This window comes from Salminus brasiliensis, chromosome 16 (genome assembly GCF_030463535.1).
Source record: "Salminus brasiliensis chromosome 16, fSalBra1.hap2, whole genome shotgun sequence".
Taxonomy (NCBI): Eukaryota; Metazoa; Chordata; class Actinopteri; order Characiformes; family Bryconidae; genus Salminus; species Salminus brasiliensis.
Window position 1 is genome coordinate 16,277,273 of NC_132893.1, and position 17,850 is coordinate 16,295,122.

At 39.5% G+C, this 17,850-nt stretch overlaps 1 protein-coding gene across 1 annotated transcript in view; it reads left to right on the forward strand.

The window, feature by feature from the left end:
- Window positions 1–17,850, forward strand: part of med13a (mediator complex subunit 13a) — a 48,298-nt gene that overhangs the window by 11,667 nt on the left and 18,781 nt on the right. Inside the window, exons 3-4 of the mRNA XM_072659701.1 lie at window positions 7,922–8,090; window positions 15,281–15,426. Of these exons, the coding sequence (XP_072515802.1) occupies window positions 7,922–8,090; window positions 15,281–15,426 (315 nt within the window). The remainder of the gene's footprint in view (window positions 1–7,921; window positions 8,091–15,280; window positions 15,427–17,850) is intronic.

Consider the following 17,850-nt stretch of genomic DNA (forward strand, 5'->3'; position numbering starts at 1 on the left):
CAGCTTCCAAACAACCTTACGAAAGACAAGGAGAGTGTGTGTGTGTGTGTGTGTGTGTGTGTGTGTGTGTGTGTGTGTGTGTGTGTGTGTGTGTGTATGCGTGCACAAACTGGAGCTGTCTGCTGGTTCTCACAAATTTTCTATAGTGGCCCTGTTCAAATACCTTTGTACTGTGCTGTTCACACATTTCCAGATTGGTGTGATTTAGTTGCAAAGAAGAGAAGAAAAGTGGTGCAATGGGATGGACCTTGTACAGGACCTAAGCAGGAGGAAAAAATACTTGTTGGTAGGGCTGAGGTGACGCGGAAGCATGTATTTATTCAGAGCACAAACTGCAGCTACAAATAAATCGCACGCGTGCATTTAAAGTTATTGAGAGTAAACTTATTGAGAGTATTCTTTAAGAATACTAGTTTCAGTAAAAAAAAAAATCAGCATTACTCAAATATTCAAACAATACTGTAAAAAAATAATTTTTTAAACTCTAGTGTTCCTCCTGGAAGTTATTTGTTTATTGTCTAACCAGTGTTTTTAAAAAAAATATATTTATTTATTTATTTATTTTTATATTAAGCCTAAAGAAAATGAAGAGGAATACTGCTGGCTATTCACACATCTAGTGAAGAGCCATTCCAACTCTTTTCAGCGAGTCAGATTATAGATAGATCTGCTCAGCTCACCAGTAAGACAACTCTTTCAGCTCACAATTGACTAATTAATTAGCATTGACCATATTTCAATCCCCGAATTACTACTATGGCTAATATGTCAGGAATAGTGTTTGTGATTATTACAGTATGTTTTTGTTAGTGCATGGAAGACTTACAGACTTGCCTCCAGTGTGTTCACTACTATTGAGTAACTCATTCACACACTGTCCCTTGAAGTTTGACCGGCACCCCTCTGCATTAAAAGCTAGCACATGGAAGGACTTTCAGATAAAAATCCTTGAAAAAGTTGTAATAGTTTGCGAATTGCATTGCCTGTTTCCATATTGGTTTGTAAGCTTTCTCGCATCCTGGTCCTCTGGTTGGCCTGTTCTGAAAGGGCAGAGGCGAATTTAAAAACTCACGATTGCCACAGATTCGCATCTGTATTCAGTCCTTGAGAACCAGAGCTTTTGAGCTGTGTTGCCCACTTTGGAGCCAAGTGTCCTTTCTCAAAGATATTTTAACTGACACAGCGATCCCAAAACTCTACAATGACACAAAGAACGGAATCATGGAATCAGTGAAGGAAATGGGTAGAATAACTATAAAATGTGAAGACACATGCCCCAGAATCTTGCGTCACCTCAACTGTGCATTTTTATAACAAGAGCAGTAAATGAGTTTTATTAACAAAAGATATTGTAAGTAATTGCATTTTGAATCATTAGAAAAATACTTAATAGATGAATCAAGATGCATTGATTGTTTTATAATTGCTTCACAATCCTATGAATCATAATCAAATTGAGTTGTGAGGTGCCTAGATATTTCCACCCCCTGATTGTTTGTATTAGTGACTATTAGTGTATTGTTTACTGTATTAGCAACTTTCTTTTATCAGGATATGTTTATTACGATTGAGTCGAGTGATTGACACTGTCTTGCACTCAGTGTTTGTTTTTTGTTTTTGTTTTGTTTTTTCCTCTCATTATGGTGCCCATGAAAAGTCAGTAGTAGAGTCAAGGTTGAAGACTTATTGTCCTTATTAAAGACTTAGTCCGTGTCCGTATGAGGCTCCCATGCCTTGTTCAAACGTTACTTTACTTTTCACTGGCACACCAGAGTGATGCTGGTTCAAATGTGTGACCATGGCGTTCTAGTGGCTCAGTGTTTACAAAATGTAATGGTTTTATCGAAACAATCTGTTTTGTGTTGAGAAATAATTACTGTAAAAAGTAATGGCGGCATTACAACTTTTCTACGCTGTTATGTTATGCATGCTTCAGGGGTAATGTTCACTATAAACCGTCATAATCGGTGAGAATGTGGTCTGTCACTGAGATTTGTAATTTGTACTGAAGCATCATCCGAGCATTTGACTAAATATGTGTAGTGTTTTGAAGCATGTAGATTACACTATCAGCAGTCATGTCAATCGACATACCAAACCCCCACCGTTTGTGACCGATGACAGGCTTTTTTTTTTTTCCCTCCATCTTGATTGTTGCCAAATATTCATGTTCGCACACGCTATAAGGAAATTCTCATTAATTATTAATGGATGTTCTGCAGTCCTAGTAGTGCTTCACTCACAAATGTGCGTGGAGAGAACAGGGGAGACAGAGTTGTGGAAACATGGAACATGCAGTGAAAGGGAGCGAGGTACAGAAAGTGATTAGGGAGGCTACGTTTGGTTGGATGAATGGAGAGAGAATGCAGAAGGAGCTTGACTGAGGCTGCTGTTCTGTGTGGCTCTGCCCTTTTTTTCGGTTCAGTCCTTTCTAACTCCCCTGAGGCCTTTGGATCAGTAGACATTAATCTTTCTGTTTAATGACCTACCGCTGCTCTAATGACTCTTGCATACAAACCTGTGGCTGCAGTGACATGCGTCTCTCTCTCTCTCTCTCACTCACTCAGTCACACACACACACACTTGCTCCTTTCTTACTTTCAGCATGTTAATTCTGCTCTGACAGGCAGAATTACATGTGTATGACAAAAAAGGTGTAAGCCAATGTCTGGCTACCTCTCTAGACTTGATCTGGCATGGCATTTTGTCAGTTTGCTATTGGAGTCGATCAAAGACCTCTTCTTGCCCACAAAAAAGGTCAGTGTGTTCTGTCCCTTAATGCAGGCTGAGAGAGACATCAAAGTGTTGAAAGCATCGCTTGAGCTCATATATCTGCTTCTAAATTGGAGTCCTTTCACAATTTTAGCTCTACCCTCAAATCCCCCACTTTCACTTTCTGCCCATACATCCCTCTACAGTGTCTAACTGTCCTCTACTCTAAAACTAATACTGTGCACTTTTCTTATTGTGTAAATACGTCATAGAAATAAATAGTAACCAGAGTTAGTGTGCAGATTTATTGGCAGAATTTGGGCATGTGTTTTGTACAGGTTTTGTTTGTAACAGATGAAATTAGTTACCTCTGTACTGCGAACAGAATTTCTAGTATTGAATTAGAAGAAAAAATTAAACCCTGTAGTTTATTGCACTTAATTGACCATTTTAGATTGTTTCGCTTAAATCTGTGTTGGTGTTCTATTGTCTGTTTCCTTTCAAAGCTAGTGATATCCTTGTTTGCTGTCATATTCCTGCTCCAGTGTGATCCAGTTCATGTCACAAAGAGACAGGCAGAAGTTGTCTGTTACCAATTAAATAAGAATTTTCTGGTCTGCAACAAAGTGGGAGCCTTGGAGTGGGAGTTGATGGTGTTCATCTTTGGTAGTAATAAAAATGTATTTTTAATAGATTTTGGGTGTATTTTTAATCATGAATAAAACTCTGTAGCTGGTATCAGGCGTTGAGCTGTTTCAGCATTAGTTTAAATCCACACTTTTCCACAGTGTAGATAAGAACTTGAAGTGTATATACAGTCATGCCCGAAAGTATTCGTACCCCTGGCAAAGTTTGACTTAAATTTACTTTTATTTAACCAGAAGTTATATTTTTGCCTTGAAACGACACAGGCATCTCCCAGGAGATAACACGATGATGTACAAGAGGCATCATTGTGGGAAAAAGTATTTCTCAGCGTTTATACACATTTGAACAAAAAGTGGCATGTCCAAAATTATTCATACCCTTTGAAAACTGTCACAGTATATGGGAAAATCCAAAGTTCTATACCATTCCAAATAGTCCAAGCTGTTTTAAAGCATCCTAATTACCCTGATTCATTGGGAACAGCTGTTTTAATCAACTCAACAGGAGAAAAACAGCAGCTCTCTGCAGTTGGTTTGTGGACAGTCATGGCTAAGACAAAGGAGCTCACTAAGGACCTGCGGCTGTGCATTGTGGCCGCTCACAAGTCAGGAAAGGGCTATAAAGCCATATCAAAATGTTTTCAAGTTCCAGTGGCTACAGTGCAAAGTATTATTAAAAAATACAAGAAGTTCCGCACTGTGGAAAATCTCAGAAGATGTGGTCGGAAGCCAAAAGTGACACCTGTGCTGGCCAGGAGAATAGTGAGAGAGGTGAAGAAAAATCCAAGGATCACCACCAAGGCCATCCTGGTGAATCTGGACTCTGCTGGTGGCGACATCTCAAGGCAGACAGTTCAACGGACACTGCACACTGCTGGGTTCCACGGACGCAGGCCAAGGAGGACACCACTTCTCCAGAAAAGGCACACAAAAGCCCGCTTGACCTTTGCAAATGCTCATCTGGACAAAGAAGAAGACTTCTGGTGTTCTGTTTTATGGTCAGATGAAACAAAAATTTAATTGTTTGGCCACAATGATGTGTGCACCATTTGGCGTAAAAAAGGAGAAGCCTTCAACCCTAAGAACACCATCCCCACTGTCAAACATGGTGGTGGGAACCTAATGTTTAGGGGGTGTTTTTCAGCCAATGGACCAGGGAACTTGATCGCAGTAAATGGCACCATGAAAAAAGAGCAATACATCAAGATTCTCAACAACATCAGGCAGTCTGCAGAGAAACTTGGCCTTGGGAACCGGTGGACAACGACCCAAAACGCACAGCCAAAGTGGTGAAGAAATGGTTAGCAGACAAAAACATTAATGTTTTGCAGTGGCCCAGCCAGAGTCCTGACTTGAATCCAATTGAGAATCTGTGGAGGGAGCTAAAGATCAGGGTGATGGCAAGGAGACCCTCGAACCTCAAAGAGTTGGAGCTCATCACTAAAGATGAATGGGCAAAAATACCAGTGGAGACATGCAAAAAGCTGGTCAGCAATTACAGGAAGCGTTTGATTGCTGTAATAGCCAATAAAGGCTTTTCTATTAATTATTGAGAAGGGTATGAATAATTTTGGACATGCCACTTTTTGTTCAAATGTGTATAAAAGCTGAGAAATATTTTTTCCCACAATGATGCCTCTTGTACATCATCGTGTTATCTCCTGGGAGATGCCTGTGTCATTTCCAGGCAAAAATATAATTTCTGGTTAAATAAAAGTAAATTTAAGTCAAACTTTGACAGGGGTATAAATACTTTCGGGCATGACTGTACATATAAATTAAGTAACTAAGTATCCTTGATTATCTTGTTTCATGTGAGTTGTTATAGACTTTGTCTACCTTCGACCTGTCTCGACCTGTTTTAGTTTAGTGAGGATTCCAGCAAATGCTTGAACAGTTTAACCAAAGGTACCAGTTACTGAGTAGATCTTATTTTATGTACACAGAGGTCCCCAAAATAAAATATATAAATGAAGAGTTTGTGCGTGACTTTTACATCAATGGTTATACACGGTTGCAGTCTTAGCCTTAAGCCTGCTAGCTTTCCAATTTATTTCAGCGACTACCCCTTAGTGCGTTAAAATACTGGCAACTGCAAATCTAAAAGGCCAACGTGACTCCTGGTTCCATGCTAACCATTTTCTTGATTTTACAACACCATTTGACGTTTCTGTGCAAAAACATTTGAGGCGCTTCATTGATCAGTTAACAACTGTTTAACTCTTCCTTGCTTATTAGACCTTCATATACAGGGTGATTAGGAACACTTGATGGAATGCAACTTTTTTTCGTTGTTAAGAAAGAGAGATGGGAGCTGTTCTCTCTTGCAGTGGTAATTAATTGAGTCTCTGAAACAGATGTGAAGGTGGCTGTTTATTTGTATGAGGGGGGTGGCTGTTCATTTGTTTGTCCTTTGTGTTTTTTGTTTATTTATTTATTTATTTTTTCCCTAAATGTGCATGGGTGCTCGATTTCTGTGTCAATTGTTCCAGGTATCAGTGTTTGAGAATTGATATAACTGTTAAGGTATGTGTCATGCTGCCTCATAAAAACATATGGATAAAAAATATAGGGTGACAATTGATTAAGAAAAATGTTCTGTTCTAACTAAATGCAGTTTTCTTGGGATTAAGATGAAATAAATTGTAATGTGTTTATTACCAAGGATGTGAATGTGTGAAGACTTATAAATGTGCTAACTGCTTCTGTTTGCTATAATAATAAAACCATATTTTGTTAGTGTTATTATTTTATATGATTAGGTACTTAAGATGCACAAGGGCGGCAGATTTAAAGTTGTTGAAATGATCTAAACAGGAGACTGATGTGAGCTTGTGTGGTGGTGTGGGGTTTTATTTTTTATTTCTTGCCATGTGTCATGGCAGCAAAGTGGAGCGAAGCAAGAGTTGCAAATAAATGTCCGCTGTGGTCGTTATGCTGCCATCATTGTTCTGTTGATTATAGCAGTGATACTGTTGTCTGCAGAATTGCTGCTGATCTAGAATGTTTGCAGTGGGTATCAAATCGAGATCATGGTTTAAATGTATTGGCATTTTATTAATTTCACAATTAATTGATTAACTTTGTTTGAATTTATACAGATATGTAATTTTTCCACTATGGTGATCTGGGAGTATTAAACATTAAAATATTGCATCAATATTGACAATTCATGAGAGATTATTATTAGTATTGTCAATACTGTATTCTTTTTTGAGTCTTTAGGTATAAGTGCGGAAGCAATCATTTTGAGTATAATTAATGTTTTGGTGTTTTTTTTTTGTTTTTTTTTTGTTTTGTTTTTTTGGGTTGGGGGGGGTTGGTATTGGAGTTGATGGGTCCTGCAGGGAACGGTGGAGTGCAGAGACATGTTTGAAAGGAACTTAAGCTCTAGCAGGTCTAAGCACTGACTCCTAATGAGATTACTGAAGCATGGAGGCCACAGTCGAACATGAGCCAGACCACACCAACAGCTGTTATTAATACAGACTGCAGGAAGTTTTGTCTATGTTGGACACAACAAGAGGACACCTTTGCTTGCATTTGCTTTCAAGCTGTGCATAGATGTGTGTGCAAACAATTGGGGAATGTTGACTTCTCAAACATTGAAATGCATTTTCTGTATTTGTGATGGAGAGAAGCGTTATGTAATTCTGTGACTTCTGGTTATGCTACAGTGGAAGCATCCTGGTCCAAGTTGTAAAGTGAAATGATCACTTAATTGATCCAGCCAGCAGCTTAGTCCCATTTCAGTCACACCACAAGCTTCCGTGCTGAGATGATGTACATTATGAATTGCCTACTTTAGACATTGCTTGGAATTGCTCCTTATTATGCTAGGCCTACACTGTGACATGCATGTAAACTGGTGAGGTGCAACATTTCCAACTGTGCCTGTTTTTGTTTTGATTATCTCTAGATCCGTTATATCGGGGGAAAGTCGTTGTTGTGGCATGTAATGCCCAGTTTTTGTTAAGTTCAGTTCTTGCGGTCTTACAATGAAAAATGTATTTGAAGAACTGACATTGTGTGCTATGTTTTCAATCTGATCTGGGGTTTTATTAGGATTTTGTGAGTCTGGCTTTTAATATAAAAATATAAATTGAAACTGAGTATATCAGCAATAGTTTTAGGTCCTTCCATATGTCTTTGCTCTGTCTTTTGCTGTGCTTTGAGTCATTGTGATGTTGGAAGGTAAACCTTTGCCCCAGTCTGAGAGAGAGAGCGCTTTGGAGGTTTTCTTTAGGCTCTCTGTGTACGTGGCTGCATTGATAGGTCTTCTGAAACATTCTCTAATCTCCACAAGCATGCGCTGGACTAAGCAGTGTCTGTGAAAACAAAATTCACCCCATCTCACTTTTGGGTGTCATGTCAAAGGGGGTTCACACTTGTGTACATATATTCTTTGTTTTGTTTTTTAATAAATTAGCACTTTTCACCTACTATACTGAAACATGAGGTACAGACCACGGTGTGAACAGGGCAGTGACTGTTTGCTGTTAAACCTATCTTCTGCATGTTTCTAGTCTGTAACTGTATGCGCATGTCTGTGTGTTTTCCAGGTGAGGATGACGGTGTGTGGGAAAGCGGCCTCTCATACGAGTGTCGTACGCTTCTCTTCAAAGCCATCCACAACCTGTTGGAACGTTGCCTGATGAATCGGAGCTTTGTGCGCCTTGGCAAGTGGTTTGTCAAACCTTATGAGAAGGACGAGAAGCCTATTAACAAAAGGTAAGACTGACTTTCCTGAATCCTCAGACAGATGTTTACATTGGATGTAGTGTCAGTGTTCTATTGCATTTACTTAACAGAGAAGCAAAATTACTGACTGGTAGCTGATTTTGTGGGTGTGTCAATGAAACTCGGGCAAGTTTATCAGGCCTGGCTAGTTCTGAGCTTGGATGAAGTGCAAATTAGTTAAAAAAATAAATTTTTTTAGAAGTGTTATTGTTAAGTCTAATTTATCCATCTTAATCTTTGAATGTGTTAGTGTATTGTGATGAGAGAAACTGTAGCACACTTAAACAGTCTGGTTGGCCCACTTGTTTTGCACTGCTGCCATTTCTAGAATCACAACCGGCACGTCTCTTTTGCAACAAACACCAGGTGAAACAAATTGTTGCTGCACTGTAATGCAGCCCTAATAGGCTCTTACTTCTAATCTTTAAAACTTGTGGTCTTTGAAGCTTTTGTGTCATCTGGACACTGGCATTGACATGGAAATTGTTTAAGGCAAGCTCTACCTAGAATGCAGAGCGGTACACTTACACTTACCAAATATGTTAGCCAAAGAGGTATTTAACTTTTTCTGTCTCTGTGGTAAAGAAGCCAGATAGATTAGAATAGGGGCACTGGAATGAATCCTGGGTCCATGAATCTGCTTTACTGTTTTAAATAAATATACTCTGAGGTCAATGCCAGTACTGTAATATGCTTTTCAGAAACCAGCATCAGTGTTTCTGTTAAGAGTGTAACAGATTATCTATCCTCCACTTATAAGTAGGGTGGAAGGTTTTAAATCAAAATTGCAGTTTTGTAGTTTATTTCCATGCTTGTCTTTTTAAAATGTATTCCTGAGCTCTTTGGTGTACTAGACTGTAAAGTATGCTGTGTGTCATCTTGGCTCCAAATCAGCTGGACCCTGTAAGCTAATTTGGATGTTAGTGAAGCAAAGCACATTGTCACTCTTGCTGGGCACCTGTTGCTGTGGGTGGAAGGTGCTTGAGAGCGCAACTGTTGTGTAAAGGAGCAGTAGAGTTTCCTTTATACCTGCTTGCCTCATGTTATCGCTTTGATGAATACAAACTGAATTGAAGCTGCAGAGAGTGCTGTTTCTCATCATTCATTTTGTGATGGTGTTCATGCTTTTCTGCTTTCTGACCTCACCAAATTCCAGAGTGCTGCACCCCTGTGCTCACCAATTCATGTAGAAGCTTCCATACGCTCACCCTAGCATCCAGCCCATCCACCTCTGACACACACTGTCAAATGGATGCATGTGTGTACTGAAAATGTCTATAGTGGATTTACCACACTGGTAATGTCGGTAAAGCCTACATCATATTTCCATTCCACTTAGACAGCCAAGATTGTTGTTTTAGCCACTCTTGATTTTGGATCTCTAGTGACTGACTGGGATAGCTTGTGTACATTTTTTACTGTGGAGGTGTTTTGTTTTGTCCCTGGAGTGCTATTGTGCCACAGGGGGACCTTGTGTAGAGTCTTTGTTGCAATCAGCATCATTTATTTCTGATACCATGGATCTTTGTCTTAACCACTTTAAAATATGCTGATCACTCTTACCATATTTGTGTAATTACTGTTTTCCTTGATTTCCTTGATTGTGTGTTGAGTCGGATGATCAGAAACAAAAAGCAGAATGTAAACAGTGTTTCAGAGCAGTTGAAATGGATTGTGTATCAGAATTGGTATCAAGAGTGGTCACATTTTAGTGGTATTGGTACTGACTACCAAATATCTGGTATCGTGACATCCCTATCCAGATTTCTATTCTGTATTTCATGCACGGTGTTGTATATGAACTGACCTTGACTAATTATACTCTGTGTGTAACATATTGCAGTGATGATACTGTTATATTGCCCAGCTCTAATTTAAAATGCTATAATTTTTGTAACCTGTTACTAGTCCCTATACCAATCCAGTTTCCTTTTCTTTCCTTTTTGTAAACTTTTAACAGCTGTGTGCTGCTGTGGTTAAATACAGTGTTTTCTGGGTCTGTATGTAACTTGAACACACTCCTTCTGCACTGGCTTTGGAGGGATTACTGTGGTAAACCTGTTAGTGTAGTGCATGGTGTCTCCACAACTGCTTAATGTGACACTGGCCCACTGCTGCCAAACCAAGAGGAGATCCACTTACACTACCACAGTCAGCTTGAGCAGAACAAATGGTAGTCAAGTTTACAAACTGTACAGACACAGTTGATATCACATCTGAGTAGGTAATAAGCATGAGATTAAAACTCCTGTTTAGTGTGCAGGAGTGTTCGTGCCTTTATGCATATTCTTATTTTTAATTTTTTGCCAATTTCCTTACTTTCCGATTGTCTGTCTTTCATCAGTCCTCTCTCATGGGATGACCAGGTTGCTGCATATCGTTTAGTCAGTAACCTTAACTCCAAGCTCCTGCAAGTGTTCGAAATGCTTACATCACATTCTCATCCAAGTCATGCAGTGCTCACCTTCTTGGTCACTCACATGCTCCTCTGCTCTCTCCCTCTCTTATACTTGTCATGTGAGAAGATAAATCTGTGTAGAGAGGCAGCAGTTAGATGAGGAACATCCTGGGATCCTGTTACTAAAGCTAATGTGGCCTGTGTATGCTCTGAGAGAGGGTGAACCAGGCATGTTCATTTATGGCAAGGAGAGTGAGAGGTCTGGCTGAAGGACAAATGCATATGTGGATGAAAACCGCATTTTTCACATGGAAATCCTCTCATTTACTTCTAATGTCTTATTATATTTTTAGAATGCAGTTATAATGCAGCAGGAATGTGTACAAGATGTTATTAAGCCCTTTTTATTTTTAAACACCTGTATTTATTTTAATCATTTAAGAAGGAAATTATAGGTTTGCCCACGGCGAATGCTGAAAATAGTCTGTGGATGTGGTCATTATGAGGTGAATGGACCCCCCTCCTTTACTGGATGGCGGCAGAAAGCAGAGGTGTGTGAGAGAGAGAGAGAGAGAGAGAGAGAGAGAGAGCGAGATGGGCTCTGTTAAGTAGGACAGTACAGGATCAGGCCAGACAGCCGGCAGACTGTGGCTACAGTGCTAAATTTATCCTACCTTAAATCGTACCTGTGTGCAAACACATACTTGTATGGGGTCTGTAATAAAAATAAAAAAAGTAAATTTTTATATATATATATATATATATATATATATATATATATATATATATATATATATATATATATATATATATATATATATATATATATGCGCCTGACGTGTCAAATTAATAGCATCAAGTGGCAGTAATAGGATAGGGTTTTTTGGTTTGGTTTTTCCGGCACATGGATTAAGTGCAATACTGTGAACCTCACTCTTGTGTCCTGTTTTAAAGGAAAATCTGACATAGTCTAAGAGAGCTTGTTATATTGACACTGTTTTTAAATGAGTCCTGTGTGTTTCATTCTGAGGCAAAATAATTGTAATTTGTTGACTTGCTAAAGGACATGCTGAAAACAAAGTGAAACGATGTTTATTGATTAGGTTGTCATATATGAAAGTCTACAAACATTTGTGTTCTCGGACACACTATAACCACTGTTAAGTAAATGGTGGATGCAGTTACATCTCTCTAACAACATTAATTCCTTGGAGACCAAGACAGTTGTGTTGTGTAGAGGTGTGTGTGTGTATGTGTGTGATGCTGAAGAGAGCCTGAACAGTGTTAGTTTGACTGTAACGTAGCTCTGTTTGGCATTTTGACTAGTTGCCCCTTTTGTGTAATATTGAATGCATGCGCTGTGAACATCAGTACTGGTGCTACAGTAGATGTTCCCAGCAGCACATCTGCTAGACATCAGTGTAAGCCAAGCCCACACATTCCAAGTCAAAGAAAGCAGATATGCTCTACACCTCCTTTATTACACACACAAAGAAACAAGTTCAACCCTGTCTTCCTCCCACATATGTTCAATCCCCCTCCTCTCGTTCCCACACTGCAGACTCCAAACCTTGCTGCTGTTATTATTATCAAAGCCACCCCAGCTGCTGTCCTCTACTTTTCTTGCTCAGATAAACAAACACTGGCTACAAATTCAAAAAAATTCCACTTTGCTGAGGTGGTGTAGTTGTCCCACCTGCCCCTACTCTACTGTGACTCTTCTCCAGCTCTACTCCCCCCTCATCCTTTTCCACCCACTGGACACAGAATTCCTTACATGCCAAAGCCTTTCTCTTGACATTCTTATTGCCCCTGTGACTAACTCTTTCTCTCCCTGTCTCTTTCACGCCGCTGTCACCAACTGCAGAAAACCTTGTCAGTTATAAGTGCTGAACCCTGTGCGTCTTGAGCCTTTTCTCCTCTTCCTCTTCATTCACTTACTTTTCCCTTTCCTTCCTGACTTCTGTTCCTCCTCCACTATAATTGAAACATGGTCAACTTCACTGGATGTCACTGTATAAGTATGGTGGTATTAATCTTTAAGAATAATAAAAATGAAGCGAATGAAGTGTTTAACTGTCGATTTATATGCTGCAATATAAAAAGAAATGACAATGAGTTATGCAGTGACACTAGTGTTCTTGTCCAGTGTAAGAAGATTGATCCTGTAAATCAGATCCACACTCCTACACAGAGTCTTAATGCTGACTTTTACTCTTCAAATGATCATGAACGTGTTAATTTGGTAAGCGAGGAGGATTGGCCTATGAAATTCATAGTCTGTTTATTACTTACTTATCTGCAAGAAAAGTGGTGTTGCAGTGCTAAAACAATTGTGAATGGCATGTTGCATCTGTTTTGTATGAAATTAACAGTGAAATGTTATTGAGATATTATGCAGTAACTGCAAGACTTTCATTTATGTTTTTTACCCAGTGTCACTCACTCACTCAAGGTTTTCCACAAGGGGGAGCTTTTAGCACTTGATTTTTCTGTGACTCACTGGGGTAGAATAAATTGTCCTGAAGCCTCTCGATCAGATCTCGGGTGTTTACATGGCAAATGCACATGTTCTCTAAGTTTTGGAAGTGTATGAAATAAGACCTAAAACACACTCTATGTAAATACATATTTATTAGCTTTATATAGATTATCTGTTTACTTGTAAGACTATCATTAAGTCAGTCAGAGCAACAGTGCATCAGCTGTACTCACCAGTGATGGTGTTCTTGTTTTAATATTCTGCTGTTAATTGCTTCTGTTAACGTTCGCGGACATGCTGGGGTCGGACTCAAAAAATATAAAAAAAAATAAATTTGCTATAACAAGAAATGGGTATGATCCAAGGTTTATAATGTTCAGAAACTTTGTAATCTTGCCGAAATCACTAACTTCTATGTGTTTTAGTGTTTCTATCTCAGATCTGCTCCCCTCCCCCATCTTTTCACAATTCTCGGGTGTGTAAATCATAGGGTCCTGGTGGTGTGCTTGTGTCCCCTCCTAACACACCGAATTTTACTAATTCTCTCTGACTCTCGCTAACTACGCTAATGCTACCCAGCTGCTCACTCCCAATGTACAGCAGTTTAACATTTGCAATGGTCAGTGATGTTTTAAAATTTCTTGAATGATTGGTGTAAAATTCTACACGGTGTTCGTTTAGTTGCTAGTTTCAAACAATGGAAAGTAGGGCTTTCTTCACTTTCTTCACAGGGCTTTTTATGATGTTGGCTGTTCTATATGGTGTCTGTGCCAGAGATGTGACTCTTGGTTGTGAAATGTTAGTGGGCCCAGAACTGAACCCAGAAGCGCTTTTTACAACTGTTGTCACAAAGCAGCTTTACGTAATTAGTAATTAGTAAAAGACAGAAAAAAAGAAATAACATAAGAAGACATGAAAGATCTAAGACCCCCAGTGAGCAAGCCAATGGCGACAGTGCTGGAGGAAAAAACCTTGGGAGGAACCAAGACTCACAAGGGGGACCCATCCTCCTCTGGACAGAATTATTTATAAATTATTGATAAAAGTTACCAAATCATCTATACTGTTGAACTGTTCTGATCATAATCATAATATAATAATCATGGTGTAGTATAACTTAATATTGTCATGGCAGTGATGGTGAGAGTAATTATGGCTAATAGTGGTGATATTAATAGTGGCAGATTTAGGTTTTAACATGGTCATTAGACAGGTAGGAGGGTGTGCCGCTGGTCTGGCATGGGTGGTGGTGGGGGAGGGGCCTGCTGGTTGTACTGGTAAGTGGTAGCTTTCCATCGACTTTCCATCGCGCAAGCATTCAATTTTGCATTTTTTTTTTTTTAAATAAAATAAACACTTGTCAACACTTGTGTCCATAGCGCAGCAGTTACTAAGAATTGCAGCTGCACTGTGCTTTCTAGCACTCATTAGATCTGTAACTGTGCTAGCTAAACAAAGGGTAGCTTGGGGAGTGGGCTAGTAATCAACACCAGCAAAAATACTTTAATTTCAGATATCCTTTCTTTTGACACCAGTTGCTCTACTTCTTCCTTCAGATAGTACACCGTAGTCATCATGGTCTGAACTTTTAAAAGTGGGGTTTGTCAGCCAGACTTGAGCATACTGCTAGTGGTGTTGACAGCAGATTATGCAGCCATCAGCATTCACTTAGTGCGTTCAGTTTGAAAGCAACTACCTGAGAGACCAACCCAAGTCGAATTTAATCCTTAGCAGTCTAAAGATTTCTACCCCACCACATATACGTACACATACAGTACAGTGGTAACTTTTTTTGTAACATTATTGTACTAAGGTACGTGTGTGTTGCTTGTAACAGTACCACATATTAAAATGCATGCAATTAAACATAAATGCAGGAAAAAAGAACATTTCTTGTGTAAAGAAAAAAAAAAAGTTTATAATGAGTTGCATTATTATTTACATTTATTTCAGTGTTCTATTAAGTAAATCAGTGTTTACATATAAATTGCTTCTAATGGTTTAAATTGCTGCTGCTTATGTCTTAACTAAAAGAATGTCGTCAGGTTGTTTATGTAAGAGCTCAGTAAGGAATAATGTAGTGTTAAGTCTTTTTCAGCATTTTCAGCATTGCTCTTAAGTGTCTAGTAAATCTATGCACTGCTTGTTTTTAACATTTTGGTAATGAAAAATTGTTAATTTGGGCACTAAGATTTGCCTGTGGGCTATACTGTGAATGTATGTAAAACTAAGTTGTGTATATAATGTTAAAATGTAAATAAAATAATGTTTAAAACTTCTCCATTCTCTCTCTTTCTCTAGTGAGCACCTTTCCTGCTCCTTCAGCTTTTTCCTGCATGGTGACAGCAATGTTTGCACCAGTGTGGAGATCAACCAGCATCAGCCAGTGTACCACCTGAGTGAGGAGCACCTGACGCTAGCCCAGCAGGCGTCCAGTCCCTTTCAAGGTCAGTGTCCATTTGGCCATCTTTGCATGCTGTTGCATTAACAGCCCAAAGGGACACCCCTGTGGCCTTCTATGCCTTAAGGTTGCTGTGTCCTGTGCCAGTAATAGCACACTGTCCACATTGGTTTATTATCCACTAATATTTGAGAAATCTCTAAAATAAATGAGGCCACATTTTATTAATACTAAGATGGATGTCTTTAGCTCTTTGCATGCCAATCTGCATTCCATCATTCATTGTCTTCTGTGACCTGGTGTCCATAAGTCTTTGAGTCACAAATTAAGGATTGTTCTTAATTGGTTAAGCGAGCATCACAAACACACACTCTTCTATTGAAGATTATTTCTATACTACAAAGCTGTTGAGAAACTGAGTTGGGGTCAGTTTCCTGCTTTGTATCAGATCACACTTGCTAACAACATTTAATTTCACTGGTGTGTTACTGTCAAATAACCAGTCACTTCAGGCAGCAGGGATTATTTTTGGCCTGACTGTAGTAGCAGAGAGGTTGCGGCACTTCTCTGTGGATACGCACGGTATACCCCTACTTTATACAGTTTCTTCCTCTCTGCCAAGACAGCTTCTTTCCAGCAGTGGAGATGCAGCAGTTGACGTCATAATGTTTTTGAAATGCTGAGTTGCAAGATAAATATGCCTGCATTGATAAAAGAATTTGAGAGCCTCTGATCGCTAAGACACTTTAAAAACAGTTTTTAGTTCATTTCCTTATTCATTCCCCTCTTTTCTCATTCTGCTTTGTTCTGCCCACCAGCCCAATTCTGATCAGGGAGAAGGCTGGTGTAATTTAAGCCCAGCGGCAGCTCAGCAGACTCCACTTTGGAGCGGTTGTTCTAAAACAACATGAGATCGATTGGGAGGGGCAGAAGATGCTCTATTCTGTCCGAAGAGGAAGGAGAGGAGGACAAGTTCAAGACCACAAATCAGCTCTGCTTGCCTTTTGGTTGTCAGATGAATTCATTCAGGGCCCCTACCCCTTTCCAGTTCTTCTGTAGATGCTGACATGTGATAATTTTACCGTTTACTCGTTTGATCTGACTGCTGTCTGGGAGAGGTGTATTAAACTCCTGCTTCAGCATAACACACATGCCCGTTTAAAGCCACATCAAAGGCAAAGACTGGGTGCAGTTGCAAGTTAGAGCTATATATCACAGAGACTAAATGTCTTCTTATTGACTTCTAGGAAGATCTTACTTAATGTGTCTGAGATTGTGTAACACCTGCTACTGCTACTACTTCAGCCTTTTACAAGATTTACTTGTAGACATTATTTAATTTTGCCACATGTCCTACCCTCCACTTTCCAACTTCACAGAAGAATGTGTAAATAGTTCAGACTGAACGAAGAATGTTTTTTTGCTTGGTGGAGAAGCTTTCTGATGGTATAAAATGAACGGTGGCGTGAATTGTGTTTAGATATGGGATTATGTGTCATTTATTCTCTGACCCCCTTCCCCTCAGTCATTTGCCTGAAGTTCTCCTGTCTCATCACTGCCAGACCCAGTTAAGCAGTGGCCATCTCTGGGATATGACCTCATAAAACAGCCTGGAGTGAATGCAGTGAACACAGAGCTCCCTTAACTGATCTGAGCCTAAATTACATGCAGGAGGTGGGAGGAAGAGAGAGAAAGCAGGAGGGAAGAAGCAACAGAGAGAGTAGCAAATAGATGATGCGGTTTTTGGGTGTGTTTTGTGGTGATTTGTTTTGTTTTTTGTTTGTTTGTTTTTTTGTTTGTTTTTTTTTTGTTTTGTTTTTTTCCCTCCCCATTTAATTTAATCTTTGGGTCACCATGGGAGCTTCTTTAGCAGAGTAGTCGAATTTGAACCACATAAATATTTACAGTCGTTACATAAGGGCTGAAACAAAGTCTGTGAGCACCTGTCTGCTTTAGCGGTGCTATGCACTTTTGCATTCGGCAGAATCTGTCTGCCCCAGCCAACTTATTGTGTCAATACTTTTTGTGTCTACATGTCTCACCAGTGTTGTCATGATGGAGACTGTGAATCGGCAGCTGTGCAGATTTGGTGCATGTTGTCTTGTGTAATCAGAAAGGCGTTGGATATTAAAAAGCGCTCGTCTGCCCTGCAGCACTGTTCCCTGAATGAACTGTGTTTGTTTTGGCGTGTCTGGTCTAGGTCGCCCGCCTCTGGTGTTGTGCTTGCCTCGCACATCATTTCTGTAAACAGGTCTGTTATTAGAAATGCCACAGGTCATGAGCAATAGTCTTCATGCCCATGGGGAGAGGGTAGGATGCCCGGGGGTCAGAAGAAATATTCTCATAATGTCTAATAACGAGCCAAAGCTTGTACACCACATGTAAAATTAGGAATTTGATCTTTTCAGTCATTCCTCCAAGTCTTTCAGTTCTCTCATCCTCCCCATCCTTTTCTATGCTAAAGGAATGT